This window comes from Sander lucioperca, chromosome 7 (genome assembly GCF_008315115.2).
Source record: "Sander lucioperca isolate FBNREF2018 chromosome 7, SLUC_FBN_1.2, whole genome shotgun sequence".
NCBI lineage: Eukaryota > Metazoa > Chordata > Actinopteri > Perciformes > Percidae > Sander > Sander lucioperca.
Window position 1 is genome coordinate 3677665 of NC_050179.1, and position 16974 is coordinate 3694638.

At 41.4% G+C, this 16974-nt stretch overlaps 1 protein-coding gene across 3 annotated transcripts; it reads left to right on the plus strand.

Moving 5' to 3' along the window:
- Positions 1-1543: 1543 nt before the first annotated feature.
- Positions 1544-16962, plus strand: phrf1 (PHD and ring finger domains 1). 3 transcript variants are annotated; one of them, XM_031282708.2, is made up of 20 exons: positions 1576-1662; positions 2233-2306; positions 2445-2581; positions 2716-2865; positions 3147-3343; positions 3479-3562; positions 3688-3821; positions 3908-3999; positions 4728-4906; positions 5217-5349; positions 5515-5639; positions 7231-7424; positions 8471-8593; positions 8848-9002; positions 10256-12194; positions 12334-13580; positions 13751-13827; positions 14369-14476; positions 14652-14780; positions 14886-16962. In XM_031282708.2, the coding sequence occupies exons 3-20, from the start codon at positions 2494-2496 to the stop codon at positions 15042-15044; spliced, it is 5313 nt and encodes a 1770-aa protein (XP_031138568.1). In that variant the 5' UTR covers positions 1576-1662; positions 2233-2306; positions 2445-2493; the 3' UTR covers positions 15045-16962. The 3 variants fall into 3 exon arrangements, with proteins under 3 accessions (XP_031138567.1, XP_035858914.1, XP_031138568.1); XM_031282707.2 differs by lacking the exon at positions 2233-2306 and having other exon boundaries at positions 1544-1662; XM_036003021.1 differs by lacking the exon at positions 2233-2306 and having other exon boundaries at positions 1544-1662; positions 2716-2851; positions 3145-3343.
- The last annotated feature ends 12 nt before the right edge of the window (positions 16963-16974 follow it).

Consider the following 16974-nt stretch of genomic DNA (forward strand, 5'->3'; position numbering starts at 1 on the left):
TGCCCACTCCCCTGCATCTGCAACCCGACCTGGTTATGCAAACGAGAAAGAAACTGTCATCATGCGCAGCCAATGGGCTGCCGCGTTAGAGTTCAACGACAAGCCAATTATAGATAATCGACAAATAAAAATCTCCGGGGGGTGGGTTTTATGAGGGCAGCAATTTCAGTTGATTTTGAGAGTCATAGTTGGTGTGCGGCGCGTTCAGTTCTGCACGTCGTACATTAGGAATAAACCATTCACTTGTTAACAGTTACTGTTCTCGCCGAGTATTTATGGCAAACATCAATGCGACACATGTTTCTTTATAATTAAATAGTTAAATAGTGATGCGACAGTTGCTACTTGAGGTGGGATAAATGTGCTTTAAGCCGGTTTGACAAAGAACGCCCCTACCCCTACAGTGAGAAGTGGTTGAACTCGACTTACTTGTGTACAGTGTTGCCATGAGCAGAGTGTGGCTATGCACGTACCAAGGATGCAGCATGACAGTCTGTTCTGATGATGACGAAGAGGAGGAGGAGGTCGCTGTAGGAGGAGAGGAGAACACTCAATTATTAACGGAGTGAGAGTTTGGACTCCCCCGACATCATTAACAAATTGTATCAGCATCAAATCGATTTGAAACTACAATTTAGATTTTAATTGTTGTTAACCCTTTATATTTCAACATCACATGAAAAAAGTTAGGTGCATCTTCAATACAGAACATTCATTGTAGCCTACTACACTACTCGATTAAAAAAAATGCAAATCTTTCATAGCAAATATGATATAAGATATTGTAATAATATTATCAACAATTCTCGTTAAGATTAACTATAAAAACGCTCCTTTTTTAGATTTGCACAAAAAATCACTTCGCTTAATTGACCCCTTTTTGAACTTGTCAGCTGGAACATGATGTTCTTTCTTTGTTTTGATAATATCAAATAACTTTTGGACTTTGGGTAGCCTATATAATAGCTTTCTTCTGACCAGTGTTTGACTGTTAAAACCCGATCGGATTATTCACAGCCAGGATACACATAACCCCATGATTTAAAGTAGCAAATCAGGATTACATTAGATTATGTAATATCTGATTTTGCCAAATTAGAGTTACCACCAGGGGGCGACAGTTGCACACGTTGACTGTATTAACTGCTTGTGGTTTATGACAGCCCCATAGGACAGCCCTAGCACTTCAAGGGAAGAATTGTTGTAGTTATAGGCCTACTGGTAATAGGCTGATTTGAGTTTAATTTAATTGTTTATGTTTTGATTAGTATATGTAGTACTGAATGTAAAATATAACCATGTCATAATTTTTCATTATAGCCTAATAATTTATCATTACACATGCGTCTCAAATGTTACTTTTTACAGTTTACCCCTGCACACTTGTAGATGTATATGTGCACTTTTTAACTGTATTTCGAAAGTTATGAAATCAAGGACATGTCATCTATGTAAAAGTGGTTGCCATCGTTTGTGTAATGACCATTTCATATTTACAGTCAATGGTAATGACTGATCTTAGATAAACGAATACTGTCTCTTTAAGAGGCACAGTTGTCTGAGTGCACTCTGCCATTTCCGTTTCTAGCCAGCCGGTGGTGTCACTCAATAACCGTAGAGACTTCAAATCAATTTAAATAATACCTCACACTACTGAATAGGGTAGGTTTGAAATAAATATTAACTACTCGAACACGACATTGCAGTTAAGAGGGTTAATTGAGGAATTTGTGTGAATTCCCTCACACGCTAAGTGTTTTTCGTGCACACTCCGAAGGGGCTTGTAATTGACGTTTGCTAAATTTAGCTATTCTGAGGCTAGCTAACACGCGACACTAAAGCTAATGTCACTAGCTAGCGTAATTTTTCTATTAAGAACAGCGTTACAGGTTAGTCCCATGTTCTTGTCAGTGCATATATCTATAATGTGAATATCTACATATACGCTGCATGCATAGTTTATCTGAGGCGTAGAGCATGCACTCTGTTTGGTGCTGAGCTTTCTTCTTTGTTTACAAATGTAGCCATAGCATAGTTTGCAGGCTGCTGCTAGCAATCTAACATAAATGTAAGATGACGTTAACATGTTCCCGTTTGTCTGCAAACAATAAAAGTAGGTTACAAAATTCGGTTAATTTTAAACTGCGGTTTCGTAGTTTCTTAACTACCCACGAGTGTCACTCCTATAGACCAAGACCACAAGCTTGATGATCATTTTCCTTTCTGCTCAAGGACTCAGGCAAAAATATCACCTTCTCATTCCATGAAGTTTGGATGAATTTCCTTCATCTCCTGTCCTTTAAACAGTAACAATTACCAACACACCTAATTCCTAATGACATTCTGTCAGACCCAATTGTGTCATATTCGTACAATTTGTACACAAGAAAATTCCAGACATTTTCTTTTTAATTAAACACTGCAATTATGGTGTATGTTGTCAGGATTCCATTAGAGAAAAGCTGTCCCGCTGTTTTATTCTGATGGTCAGCCATGGATGAAGATGACAGCCAAGATGAGCTGATCAACTGCAGTACATCCCACAGCAAAGGAAAAAGGGCTGCCTTGTGGGCCATATCAGGTAGCTTGTTTAACATGCATACGATCATTAGCTGATGAAATAGGTACATTTCACCAAAATGCATTTACTTCCATAAGAATACACTATTAAACATACCTAAAAGCTTTTAACACATGCATTTCTGTTCCTCTTAGATGACTCTGACAATGTTGAAGAGGAGTCTGGGGAGGGAGAAACTGACAGTGGTGAGGAAGAAGAGGAGGATCACGTAGACGGAGAGGAGGAGGAGGATGATGATGATGATGATGATGAGGAGGAGGAGGAGGAGGAGGAGGAAGAGGACGGTACGACTTTTACAAGATTATCATAATTATTCTTTGCTCAACTTGTTTCTCTGATAAAGGTTTATGTAATTACAGAATACACTGCAGTCTCTAATTTTTAGCTTAAGAAGCCTTAGTTTTCCTATTGAAAGTGAAAAATGTAGCTTCCGCAATACACTACACATGTATGGTGTGTAAAACAATACATAATTATATGCCCACTTCTTTGTTATGCTGCAAAATCCTCTATAAATATGGTATGTATAGTACATTCACAATATAATTCTACCCACTTTTATCAGATGAGGAAGAGGAGGGAGATGCTAAGGCTGAGGATGGAGCTTTTGGGATAGCCTCTGCCGACGTTGCAGGGATGAGCTCGGATGAGGATACAGAGAAGTGCCCCATCTGCCTTAACTCATTCAGCAGCCAGCCTGTTGCAACACCAGAGAACTGCGAGCACTACTTCTGTCTCGACTGCATCCTCGCATGGGCTAAGGTGGGGCTGACTTCATGTTGTTTGAGCCCAAGGAGAAAGCACTTTGTTAGGCAGCGCCGTATAGCTGATTAGGTTGATTATCAGTAGATGCTTTGCATTTAAAAAGCTGAATGTTTTTTGTTCTCTGCTTTTTAGAATGCTAACTCGTGCCCGGTAGATCGTATTGCCTTCAACAGCATATACCTAAGGAAATGTTATGGAGGCAAAGTGAAGAAAATGGTGAGTGCCTTCAGTCTTTGGTAGCATAACGTCTGGAACATTTATCAACCCAGTTTACTCTACATACATTTATGTGTTGTGGGTTAGTTGTTTATGTGGGATTTTGTGATGACTGCTTCATTCAGATCACAGTACAAAAGCCTGCGAAGGAAGAGCAAGAGGAAACGGTAAATCTGGACCTGGAGCAGACCAGCTGTGAGGTGTGTGGAGGCACTGACCGTGAGGACCGCCTCTTGCTCTGCGATGGCTGTGATGCTGGGTGAGAAAGACTAATGGACTAAACTATCAACTTTTATAATAATAATAATAATTATTATTAATAACTATTGGACTATTGTTCCATAGGTATCACATGGAGTGTCTCACACCACCTCTTGACTCTGTTCCTGTGGAGGAATGGTTCTGCCCTGAGTGTGAAGCCAACAACCGTCACTCAAGTAAGCCTTTAAGTTATTTGCCTTCCTAAATTCATGTTTGCTCAATGTGGAGCAATTTAAAATTGGTAGTCCTTTATGGACAGGAAGAAAACTAAATCTGAATATTCCATCTTCTAATTAGGGCTGTCCTCGACTAAAGAAATTCTTAGTCGACTAACACTTATATGATTTTGTCGATTAATCGATTAGTTGATGTAATCGACAGAGCTGTGCTCTTTGAGAGGTGATTAAGACTAGAAAAGCACAATATAAATGTAGTTAATTAACCATCTGTAAAACTGACTTTCTCCACAATTAATCCTGCAAAAGCACCACTTTAAATCTTGTGTTTACCAGAAATGTGCTCATAAGTTTCTTGGAAATGAGTAATTAAGCATGAATAAGCATAAAAAATGACTCATCAACTAAAGAAATCTTAGTCGACTAAGACCAAAACGACCGATTAGTCGACTAATCGACTAAGAGGTGGCAGCCCTACTTCTAATATACAGTATTTAACGTATTTTAGTAAATTGATGTTCTTAAAAAATGCTGCCATAGTATGTTTTAGTTTAGTTTTTATTTTCTTTCAATGACAATATGTTGCAAAAAAACCAAATTCCTATAAAGACAAAAAATACATATTAACCTATACCATTTGTTCATTATATTACAAGTGGCCATGTTTAAGAATTGTTTTATTCTTAGCATCTTTTCACATGACAGACGTTTAAATCTTCTTGACTCAGGGGGTTCAGCTGAAGAACTTAGTGATACAGAGAGCCTACCTTCTACTGCCCGTCCTGCCACCAGTCGCTTACAGTCCGGGGCAGCAGGGCCCACCAGAGCTATCGCCCGAACTCAGCAGAGTGAGAGGGTTCGAGCCAATGTCAACCGACATCGCATCACACAGGCACGGACGTCGCAGGTTTGGCATGAGGCGTGATGCTTCAGTCTTGGCTTACTTTCTAACTCACTTCCACAGGATATGTGCAGGCTGGATCTTGCAGAAATGTCTTGATGTGACATTATTGACTCATTGAGTTGCGTGTTCGGTTAATGTACTTCAGTGCTGCTGACAGGAGAAACGATGGCATGTGTTTGTGACATTTGTTGTATTTGATTAGTGATAGAAAGGCTTGTGTTAAGGAGCAGTGCATGTGTTTGGTAGTTGTGTTTTAGACAACAATGGTTTGTAAGAGCAAACCAATGGAGTAATGCAACCTTTTTCTTACTAGTTGGCTCCCACGTATATGATTCAGTCCACTTGGCTTGATGAGACTATTAACGCTGTGGTGGCTGGGCTCAATTCGGCTGTGTATATACGAGACTTAACACCACGTGTCCCATCTAGCCGCAGGCGCAAGACCAGTAAGTAAGCACACGCATACAAATTCACTGCAGTTTTCAGATAGGGTAAGCGTAATCACAAGCACACATGAACTGATGTAATGGAAGGAAAAGCAAGAGATGGCTACGAGGCCAAAATCGTGATGTGTTTGTGATGAGGGATAACTTTTCTGATTGATTGAACAGGAAAGCGCAGAAAAGTTGGTAGCAAGAAGACATCTTCTGCCAAGGGTAAAACCGGTAAATTAGCAAGTAAAGGAGTCAAGAGGAGGAAGCGGAGAGTGAGAAAGACTAAATCCAGAAAAAAGCTGGTGAGTGTGTCATCGATATCAGGCTTGAGATTTAAATGATTTGTTTTGAAATATTTTACTAGATGTATCACTTAATGTAAACCAGGAAAAAACAATTCATATAAGTTATTAATATATACATATAATAAAGGTAATAGTAAAAATGTATAATATTATAATATGAAGCTGCCTTAAATATGTAAAAAATTAATAAAACATATACACTACCGGTCAAAAGTTTGGGGTCACTTTGAAATGTCCATTCCACTCCATTACAGACAGAATACCAGCTGAGATCAGTTGCATTGTTTTTTTAACCAGGGCAGCAGTTTTCAGATTACATTATGTGCTTACATAATTGCAAAAGGGTTCTCCAATGTTTTCTCAGTTAGCCTTTTAAAATGATATCAGATTAGTAAACAGAATGGGCCTTTAGAACATTGGATGAATGGTTGCTGATAATGGGCAATGTAGATATTGTATTAAAGATCAGACACTTCTTTCTACAACAGTCGAGAACCCTTTTGCAATTATGTAAGCATATAATGTAATCTGAAAACTGCTGCCCTGATTAAAAAAACAATGCAACTGATCTCAGCTGGTATTCTGTCTGTAATGGAGTGGAATGGAAATTTCTAAGTGACCCCAAACTTTTGACCGGTAGTGTGTGTGTGTGTGTGTGTGTGTGTGTGTGTGTGTATGTATGTGTGAAATAATATAATATAAATTATAATATAAAATAACGCGTTAATTTCGATTAATTCATCTGAGAAAAAATAAAGTTAAAAAAGCCGTTCTAGCCACCATTCGACTGTAAAATGAAGGAGGGAGACGAGAATGCGCTGCCTGGATCATTAACTGGAACATTTACTTGTAAAAATCTTCCTGCCAACCCTGGCTACCGAAATCTGGTGCCACTGATATGTCTGCACTTCTCTCTGGTGCTCTGAAACAGACGACACAGGAAACGCAAACACCGCTGCAACGTGACACTAGTTAACACTATACTCGACAACAGCTAACGTTAGCCTACCGCTAGCTAGTAGCTGAATTAAACACGGTTACAATGCTGACAGCTAACGCTAAACGGTGTAAAGTTTGACTGTGTTTTACTGTAGAGGATTCAACACCGGTATGTAACAATCTGCAGCTGCCGTCGGAAAAACAACACAGATGCTGCGTTCAATGAAACTGGTAAACTGTTTTTGTTGTTCAACAGCAATTTACTAGTGAAATAAGTTATTGTTATTGTTATACATTATTATTAAATCATTTAATTTTGACCATATGGCCTTAGCAATAAACAAGCCGTTCTTTAATGTCACCGACTGTTGTTTAGTACCCTTTTTTTCTTTTCTTTTTTTACTTTCTTAAAAAGTATCGGTTCAGGCACCGTTAATTATGTATGCGATTAATTTCGATTAATTAATCACAGAGTATGTAATTAATTAGATTACATTTTTTTAATCGATTGACAGCCCTAATATATATATATATATATATATATATATATATATATATATATATATATATATATATATATATATATATTTATCTTGTAGTCATGAGATGGATTTCTTTAGTTGACTCTAACCCTGTGTTTTCCCATTAGATGTTGAAAAAGGCTGCCACTCCTCGAAGCCGTATTGCTAGTAATCTGAGAATTGTGAAGGACAAGAAGAGCTCTTCACTTCCTACAGTATATCGGCCATCAGAGCACACGCTAAGCAGCATGCGCGCTGACATAGGTGCAGCATCCCTCTCTATCTATGGAGATCCATTTGACCTGGATCCATTTGCGGATCGGTAAGAAGACTTGCAGAATACCATTCAAAATATATAAATGTACACATATACCGGCCACTTTATTAGGTAAACCTTGCTAGTGCCAGGTTAGACCCCCTTTTCCCATCGGAATTGCCTCAATACTTCGTGGCACAGACTCAGCACTATAAACATTCCTCCGAGATTTTGGTCCATATTGAAATGATTGCATCAACGCAGTTGCTGCAGATTTGTTGGCTCCCACACCATTACGCCACCACCACCACCGGCATGAACCGTTGGTTGGACTCAAATAATCATTCCTTACAACCGAGGTATGCAGAAGAGCATCTCTGAACACGTTGAACCTTGAAGCAGATAGATTACAGCAGCAGAAGGCCACACTACATTTGGCACGGGCTCTCCAAAATTACACAACAGAGGATTGGAAAAACGTTGCTGGTCTGATGAGTCTCGACATGAAAGCATGGATCCATCCTGCCTTGTTTCAATGGTTCAGGCTGCTGGTGGGGGATATTTTCTTGGCACACTTTGGGCCCCTTAGTACCAATTAAGCATAGTTTAAACGCCACAGCCCACCTGAGTATTGTTGCTGACCACGTCTATCCCTTTATGACCTATGTGTACCCATCTTCTAATGGCTACTTCCAGCAGGATAACGCACACAAAGCTAAAATCATCTCAAACTGGTTTCTTGAACATGACAATGAGTTGACTGTAGTCAAGTGGCCTCCACAGTCACCAGATCTCAATCCAATAGAGCACCTTTTGGGATGTGGTGGCTATTAGCATCATGGATGGGCAACTGCGTAATGCTATCATGTCAATATGGACCAAAATCTCTGAGGAATGTTTCCAGCACCTTGTTGAATCTGTGCCCCGAAGAATTAAGGCAGTTCTGAAGGCGAAAGGAGGTCCACCCTGGTACTAGCAAAGTGTACAGTAAGTATAAAGTGGCTGGTGAGTTATTTATATACACACACACACACACACACACACACACACACACACACACACACAATGGTAATAATTGAGCCAATTCTGCCTTACGGTATTTATTTGACCAGCCAGGAGGAAGAGCAGCAGGCCCACATAACATCGCTGTTGGAAGCCAAGAGACGAGGGATCTCTCGCTCTGCTCTTCGCTCTCACCAGCCTGTAGCTCGACCAGTCACTGCAAGCCTATCCGGGTAACATCCCCTTTTTGCCATGATGTGTAGATTTGGTTATCCAGAACAGTTCTGATTTGTAAATTTCCAAAAAACAGAAATGATAAAACAACAATTCCAAACACTGCTAATGTGCATCACGTTCCACATCATACTTGCTGATGTAACATGAAGTGTCTTAGCTGTCTCAGTCTTTGTGATAAAGATAGTATCTTGCTTAATGGATACTAAAGAAATATGGTTGATCTAATTAAAGGTTTGCTTTGCTATACCAGGAGAGGAATGGATGTGCCCCAATCAAGGAGTGTTTTTGAGGCAGCTCCTGTGCCCGACCTCCTGGGCAGCATCCTATCGGGACAGAGCGTCCTCTTGATGGACAGTTCTGATGTCGTTATTAATCGAGATGGTTCCCTCAAAGCTACAAAGCCAAGTAAGTGTGTGTGGCCAGAGGCCCAAAGATCTGACTTCATCTTACCTCTAAGGAAAATAATTGATGCTTTTGAAATAGAGCTATTTGCATCAAGTCCAGTTGTAGAAAATCAAACACCTTCAAATTAACATCAACCTAGTCACGCTTTGCCAGACCATCCTCCACCACAGCGCTGTGTAGGAGGGTCTGGCTAGTCCACACAGCATTCTGGGATGGGAGAAAAATGTGCTCTGGTTTATTGGCATTTCTTTAAACCAATCACAATCGTCTTTGGTGGTGCTAGACACCGAGAAAAGCCGCGGTGCCGCTGCAAAATAGTCTCAGGAATGAACTTGTTTTGGTGGAACGTGCACGTTCAAAAGTTGTTTCAGTTGTGCAACAGAAAACTCAGATTGGACAGATAGTCCAGCTAGCTGTCTGGATTTACCCTGCAGAGATCTGGGAAAAGGTTAACCATAGTCCTCATATATCGACTGGAGTGTGTGTTGAGCTCTCTGTTTTAGCTACAGAGTGAGGCATCTCACTTCTATTCCATCTTTGTTGGGAGTCGCACATGCACAGTACCTAGGTAAGGACTACTAGCCAGTCAGAAGCAGAGTATGAGGGCGTGCCACGCTAGCTGCTAGGTGAGCATTATAACGTGTGTTACAAAGTGAAGCACGTTTGTCCTGGAAGTAAAGGCTGGACTACAATAGAGCTGTTTGGAGAAGTTGGTGAACAGTGTTTTCTGTTGGAGATGGTAAGTCCCTTTGGAGTGGACTTTGGGCTTTTTCACTTTGTAAACCTATTACATGCACAAAAAAGATATATAACACAATAAAGGAAAGGGAAAACGCCAAAAAGCATAATATGAGCACTTTAAAATGCCAACACAAAGGAAGCCCAAAGCAACGGATATCCGGCCTAAATGAGTGAAATCCGGTAGAATTTTCGTTGACAACGTGACTGCTTTATGTAAAATGCACATCCAGTTGGTGAATATCAAACTTTAAACTATCTTTAATCTGCGACACAAGAGGTGAGCAATACTGCTTGTGTTATTCCTCAGTCATTGTCAGCTGATTGTGACTGACTGAGCCGGTTGCTTTCACCATTTCCCATTTTCTGGTTTTTCCCAATACTGTGTAGTGGTACTCTGTATAATTACTGTGGGCAGTGTACAATTTGTAAGTCTGTGTCATCTGCAGAGCAAAGCAAAATAATGATTCCACTTTTTGTATGCGTTTATTATTTGTAAATTTCTTATGTTACAGTGATGCCATCTGTGTCAAACCGAGGTTGCAGCAATAGCAGTAGCTCAGGAGAAGCCAGCACCCAGATCAGCCCAGTGATGTCACCCAGCCAAGGAGATAGGTCTCCGTCTCTCCACTACAACGGAGACCTACCAGGATCCTCCCATAGCTCCATAAACAGACCTTTATCCCAGAGCTCTTCTCGCTTACAACCCTACATGCCCTCCTCAGCCAGCCACGCCCAACCATCTTCCCATTCTGATTTACCTCCCCGAGGCCATCCAAGTTTGCAGCCGCCTCGTCCAATCAGACCCACGCACCCTCCTGGTCACCAGAGAACCAATGGAGTAACAGCCCCCACCCCCTCATCATCCACCAACCCCTCCCTGGACTCCAGCTCCAAGAGCAAGGGAATGGCCTCATCACAGTCTAAAACTGCACCTACGAAGCCCATGTGGGTAGATGTGTCAGTGCTTCCTAGGATACCAAAAATAAAAAGGGAGAGCAGTGGTATCACAAAGAATGGCACTAGTCAAGATGGCAGCAGTGGCAGTAATCGCAGCAGTAGTAGTAGTAGTAGTAGTAGTAGTAGTAGGGGAAATAGTAGTAATTCTACCGCTGGTAGTAATGGTTGTGTCACTCCAGAAACAGGCATGAACAGCCTTGCTGGGGACCAGGTAAGGCAGCAAAGTGTAGACCAGCAAAAGGGCAGGGCTGACGGTCAGGCCCAGAGGCAGAGGCCTGACGGAGCCAGCTCGTCCTCCGCCTTCTCCAACTCATTCTCCTCTTCCTCCTCCACTGGTTCTTCTGCTAGCCAGCCACATTATTCCTCGTCTTCCTCAACTTCCTCATCTTCATCAGCAGCAGTGAGCTTCCGCATCAACGCCAGCGGGAACTCCTGGCAGTCAAGGCGGCTAAGCAGCTCGTCATCCTCTGCTGCTGGAGGCAGCATGCAGGCCCCCCGGAGAGAAAAAGAAGATGAAGCAAAAAAGAGACAGCTGCGCAGGGATAAACAGATGCTCTTGGCGTCGCGTACGCTGGTCCAAAAAGACCAAGACAGCGATAATATCTACGATCCCTGTAATCCCACCCTGTCAGAGTCTAGCAGCTCAGATGATGAAGCTGAGAGCACGAGCCTGGATGGCAGCTCCCTACATGCCACACGGGAGGGGAAGGCTCAAAGTTTAAGAAACAAGAAGGGTTTAGTGCAGAGCAAGCATGACCTGGTTCCTGTGAAAATTGAAACATGGGAGACTGAGGTCTCACAGGAAGATCCAGGGAGAGCCAGTTCTCAGGAAACCACATCATCGGAGGTCAGATTCTCAGAGGAGCATGTCAAGGTAGAAAAAGATTATACTAGATTAGTAGACACTAAGACTGAGAAACAAACAGTGTTACTAGACACTAAAGTTAAGAAGGAGCCAGGGTCAGATGATGCAGGGGAAGCTGAAAGGTTTGGTCACAGCGTAAAACGTTTGAAGTCAGAGACAGCAGACACCACACCACCTGTTCAACCCAGCCTGGATCTTTTAAAGACTGAGAGGGGGACTCTCGAGGAGGAGAGTGGACAGAGTGTTGGCACTCTGAACAGCGAGCCCCCTGACTGTAGGAACGATTCATCAGCATCTAACTCTGCTCCCACCAAGAAAAAAGAAACCAAATCAGATTCCAAATCCTCTCCCAAGTCAAGAGATTTGGGCCATAAGAAGAAGGCCTTTCAAGCTTCGAAGGAGAGACGCTCTAGCAGTCCAGAGACGGACCGAGGCAGGAGAGAAGACCGTCATGCCTCAGGCCAGGGAGGCCGACAGAGAGAAAGGGAGAGGGACAGAGAAACGAGTTCAAGGCGGTTAAGGTCCAGAGAGAGGAGAAGTGCACACTCAGAAAGTTCTCCGTCTGGTTCCCCTGATAGGACTCACGGAAAGAGACGTCGGTCCCGGTCCAAAGACAGGAGGCGATCTAGGTAAATATGTCATACCTTGTCCAATATTCCTGAAAACAATTATTTAGTTAACATCTGTTTGACGTTAGGAACTTTATTTAACACCAAATATTTTTTTTTTCTTCAGTTAAGAGTTTTGACTGTCATTACTGATTTTTAGGTCTGGTTCCGGCTCTAGCAGCAAAGAGCGTTCGAGGAAGAAGCATAAACGAAGTAGCAAGGAGAGAAATGATGGCAGAGAGAGAGACCATGATAGAAGACGGGTGTCAAAGGACAAGAGACATGGTTGGTCTCGTTCAAAATCTTCTTCAAACTCACGTTCCAGATCCAGATCCAGATCGAAGGACCATAAGCGTCGGTCTTGCTCAAAATCACGGTCAAAGTCACGATCCAGATCCAGGGAAAGAAGGAAAGACCACACACGACTGCAACAGTCGTCTCTCTCCTCCAGAGACAATGTGGAGTCGCGGTCAAAAGACAAGAGGAGACGCAGGTCTAGATCCAGCTCAAGAGAGAAAAGGAAAGAAGTAGGATCATCATCCAAGACTTCTCAGAGAAGTTCAGGGTCCTGCGTTTTGTCCTCTAAAGACACAAAACGGTTACAGGACATTAAAAAAGAGAAGGATATCACTCGGAACTCCCTCAAAGAGGAAAAAGTTGCCACAGTGAATAAACCGAAGACTCCCTCCTGTACTGCCGCACCTAAAGTGCGAAAGAAAGGCCAAGACTTCAGGGCAGACGACCAGGCCACAACAAAAGAAATGGTGGAAGAGATGAAGGTCGGAAAAGAAATCAAGAAAGAAAAAGCATCTCTTGATATGTTTGAGGATTCTTTTTCTTTTACTAAACCAATTAAGAAAGAAGAAACTGACGTTCATGCTTTGATGGTAGCCAAAAGCATAGATGAGGAGTTAAACAAAGAAGACCCCATCAAGACTGAGGCGTTTGAAATCAAGACCGAGCCCTGTGAAATCCCCGTAATTAAAACTGAGCCAAGTTCCCCAGAAATATGTCACTTACCCCCTGTCACCTCGTTTTCTACACCGACCACACCGGTTACAGCGGTCGGTCTCCATGACACAGTTTCTCAGTCTCGCCCAGCGGTAATGGCCTCCAGAGAACAACCAGCCACGGTTGGGTTGACCGTCCCTGTAAAGCAGGAACTTCGGCAACCCTCAGACTCTGACGATGACTTCAATGTTGACGTGATGCTAGACAACCTGGACTATGTGAAGTCCGAGCGCACGGAGGAAAGTGGCGCCTCTGTCAAACGAGAGGAGGAAGTAGAGGAGGGGAAGAATGAACAGGTATCGACTGTAGTCGGAGCAAAATCCAAGACTCAAGTGAAGAGGGTTACCTGGAATATACAGGAGCCTCAGGGGCCTCAACCTGAGAAATCTGCAAGCAGTAAGTGTTTGCTGCTCCAAAGAATTAAGATGTAAAACGTGATTCTAGATGACGTCTAACACACAATTGCACGTTTTCTTTTTCTTACACACACACATTTGGATAACTTCATCTTGATATTTTATCCTGCCTGAATTTTTTTTTTTTTTTTTTTTTTTTTTTTTGCACAGAGCTGTCTCTGTATAAGTTGAAGCTAAAGCAGGAAGGAGCTCGCAGACCCCCTTCAACAGTCCAGACATCCAGTCAGGTAGGACAGTCAGTTGTTACTCCAGAGTTAACCTAATATTTCGAGCAACTAGTTTTTTTGACATCAATTGTTCAGTGTGATGAAATGACCAGAGGGTGGCAGTGTTTATCTAGAAGAAGCAAATGTATTGTCTGGGTAAAGTCACATGATCGAAACTACAACTGATACTGCGAGTGTTTTCAGACTAAATGAAAGTAAAAGCCATTCTGTGAAAGTCCAAGCTGTTGTCTACACATTTGATGTAATCACTAATTCCAAACTAAGTCCATCCCTTATTTATCCTTACCAAGTCTAGATACGTAGAAAGTTGAAGGAAACTGTTGCATAAGAAAAAAGGCTGAATCGGATGAGTGCAATTGACAGATTGTGGGAAATTGTAATGGCCATTTTTCACAATTTTCTGACATTTTGACAAAATGAGTAATCATGAAAATAACCGTTAGTTACAGCCCTAAATTACTCAATCTATCTTTTATTTGATCCTTGTGTAATCTTTTATTCATTTTCTTATCGTGCATATAATCTCCCTTACCTTCCACAGGACATCACTGGAGCTGTCAGTCACCCCTCCAAGAGGGGTGCTGTTGGTCCTCTCAGTGCCTCCTCTACCTCTGATGGTGTACAAGGAGAGGCAGAGGAAGGGCATTTGGTGAGGAATGACCAGCTGATTCTGGCCTTTTGAATGTTTTAATCTCTGAACTGAAAATCTCAAGCAGTCTTGTGTTGTCTATGATTTTAAAGAAATGTTATAACGCCTTCCTACTTTGAGATTACTTGTGGACAACTATATCATGACGTCTGTGATGTTTTACTCCTGCCGTCAGTATTTGAAGAAGCTGCACATGCAGGAGAGAGCTATAGAAGAGGTGAAGCTCGCCATCAAGCCTTTCTACCAGAGGAGAGACATCAACAAAGATGAATACAAAGAGATTGTACGCAAAGCTGTCCAAAAGGTGGGTTCAGAGTTTTTGCCAAGATACTAAAAGGTTTAGCCCTAATAGTAATAATAGTAATTCCTGAGAATGGATATGTAAGTAACTTGTGTTCTTGGTCGTCAGGTGTGCCACAGCAAGAGTGGGGAGATCAACCCAGTGAAGGTGGGCAATCTGGTCAAGGCATACGTTGACAAATACAAACATGCTAGGAAACACAAGAAAGGAGAGGACATGGGGCAGGCACAGGAGGCTGAGGCCATCAGGACCTCTGGTAGCCCATGAGGAGGTGTGAATTACAGGCAATGACAGCAACACCCACTGCAGACACTTATTCATATGTTTTTCTTTGTGTTCTACCACCGGGTGTGAGACCAGACTGACAAACCCAATCCAAACGGCTTACTAGGATTTGCTCCAAGCTCCAAGGTGCAGCTATGAGGTTGTGCTTTCTAGCTTAACTGAATTTTGACTACAAACATTTGTTGATTACTTGAACTGCACCTATTGATGTCTTGTGCTTGGACAGTCACTGCCAGGAACTGGTCTCTTTTGTGTAGTACAGCTCAGAAACTTTATGGGAGACCTTGAGGTTGTGCCTTAAAGAGGCAAATCTCAAAGCCCCTCCCATGGAGTGATAAATCAGGTAGCTTTCTCCACAGGCATATCACTGGGAGGATGCAGCGTGGGCTTTGAGGTTCATATGGCTGTTTTCGTTTTGTGGGAGTGAAGGCGTATTTATCAGTGGCAGAACTCATTTTGTTGGTTAAGAAGTGATCTAAAGGTGTGCAGAATATGCATATGAATATAGGTTTGTCACATTATGGAACAACACTGTTATGCAATTTTTGTAGAACATTTATCGGAGTAATTAAACAATTTTAGATTTGGTTGTAAATAATATAGATTTGATATATCCACTTATATGTTCCTTTTGTCTGTGTTGCCTGTTGTGAATGACTAAAAACGGTTCTAGTATATAGAGTTGATTGCTTCATGTTTTGTATTTGAAAGCCTCTGTTATCTGTCTTCCACATCTCTAATATCCATCTCTAATGAGCTCCATATAGTCCAGCGTACTACAGATGAATTCTAGCGCAGCAGTTTGAAATGAATAATGGAGTCACTCCTATCAAAAAAAACAGCCTCTTCTTTTTGGGCATACTTGCTTTTTTTATGATCTAACCCAAACCTTTGAATCTCAGCATTATCCATTTTTCAACCCATCACTGAAATGTAGAAAACCAGGGAATATTTTGTTTTTGTGGCAAACTAGTAAAACATTTAAAAAAAAGTAAATAAAAGAAAACACAATTTCCCTCAAAAAAGAGATTAAATTTGTTTTTGGGCAATCTGTTGTTTTTTTTTGTATGATGGAGACTACTGCTCCACAGTCCATTAGGTAGTATAGATTTTATGTATGAGTGAAAAGGGTTATAGTACAGACGTCATGTCTCAATGGCTGAGTTGCAGTCCCAAATATCTTTCAAAAGTGTTAATGTCTATATTTTGTCACCGTCTTCACCTGGTGCTGTCATGTCCGCATTTAAACTACCAGGTTGTTTTTGTATTTAATGTAAAGTATTAAGCTCATTTGTATTGGCATACTATGATGGTTTTGTGAGATCAATGTATAGCCCAATTTAATAAAAAAAACAATGGAACATCTCAGCAATTTCCAAGGTAGGTATAATAGAAGTAAACGCATACTTCAGTACTACAGTACAACATAAAAAGAATGATTTTAGTGTTCACCTCGAGGTGTCTGCAGTACTTAATGACTGTTTTTGTCATTGTATCTTAAACCTGAACCTTTGCCTGGATATCCTTTACTACTCTGCTGCGCTGTCTTCACCAGAACTCTCCATGAGAAATTAAGTCTGCGTGTTCACCATTTTGTTGTCTACAGTAGTTTGTTTGCCAACTGTGAAGACGGATTAGGTGGGTGGTTGGACTTGCCTTGTACTGTGTTGTCCAGTTTAATTCGGCTTTATAAATCCAAGGATTAGGAGTGGAAGAATCTACGTAAACAGGTGCTCATGTTTATCTGAATGTATTTTACTTTTTTTTTCTGCATTAACTTGAGACAGACCAGGTGTTTTCTAAAAGTGAACACAGATGATAATAAATAGGATTTCATCTCATTCTGTCCTTGTGTCGTATTACGATTTAAAGGATTTGGGGTTTAAAGTGGATTTAATAAAAAAAAAAAAAG

Coding starts and splice junctions, on each gene's coding strand:
- phrf1 (XM_031282707.2), top strand. CDS start 2,494: ATGGATGAAGATGACAGCCAAGATGAGCTGATCAACTGCAGTACATCC. Junction 4,000..4,727: donor AGCCAACAACCGTCACTCAA/GTAAGCCTTTAA, acceptor TTCTTGACTCAG/GGGGTTCAGCTGAAGAACTT. Junction 8,594..8,847: donor GTCACTGCAAGCCTATCCGG/GTAACATCCCCT, acceptor TTGCTATACCAG/GAGAGGAATGGATGTGCCCC.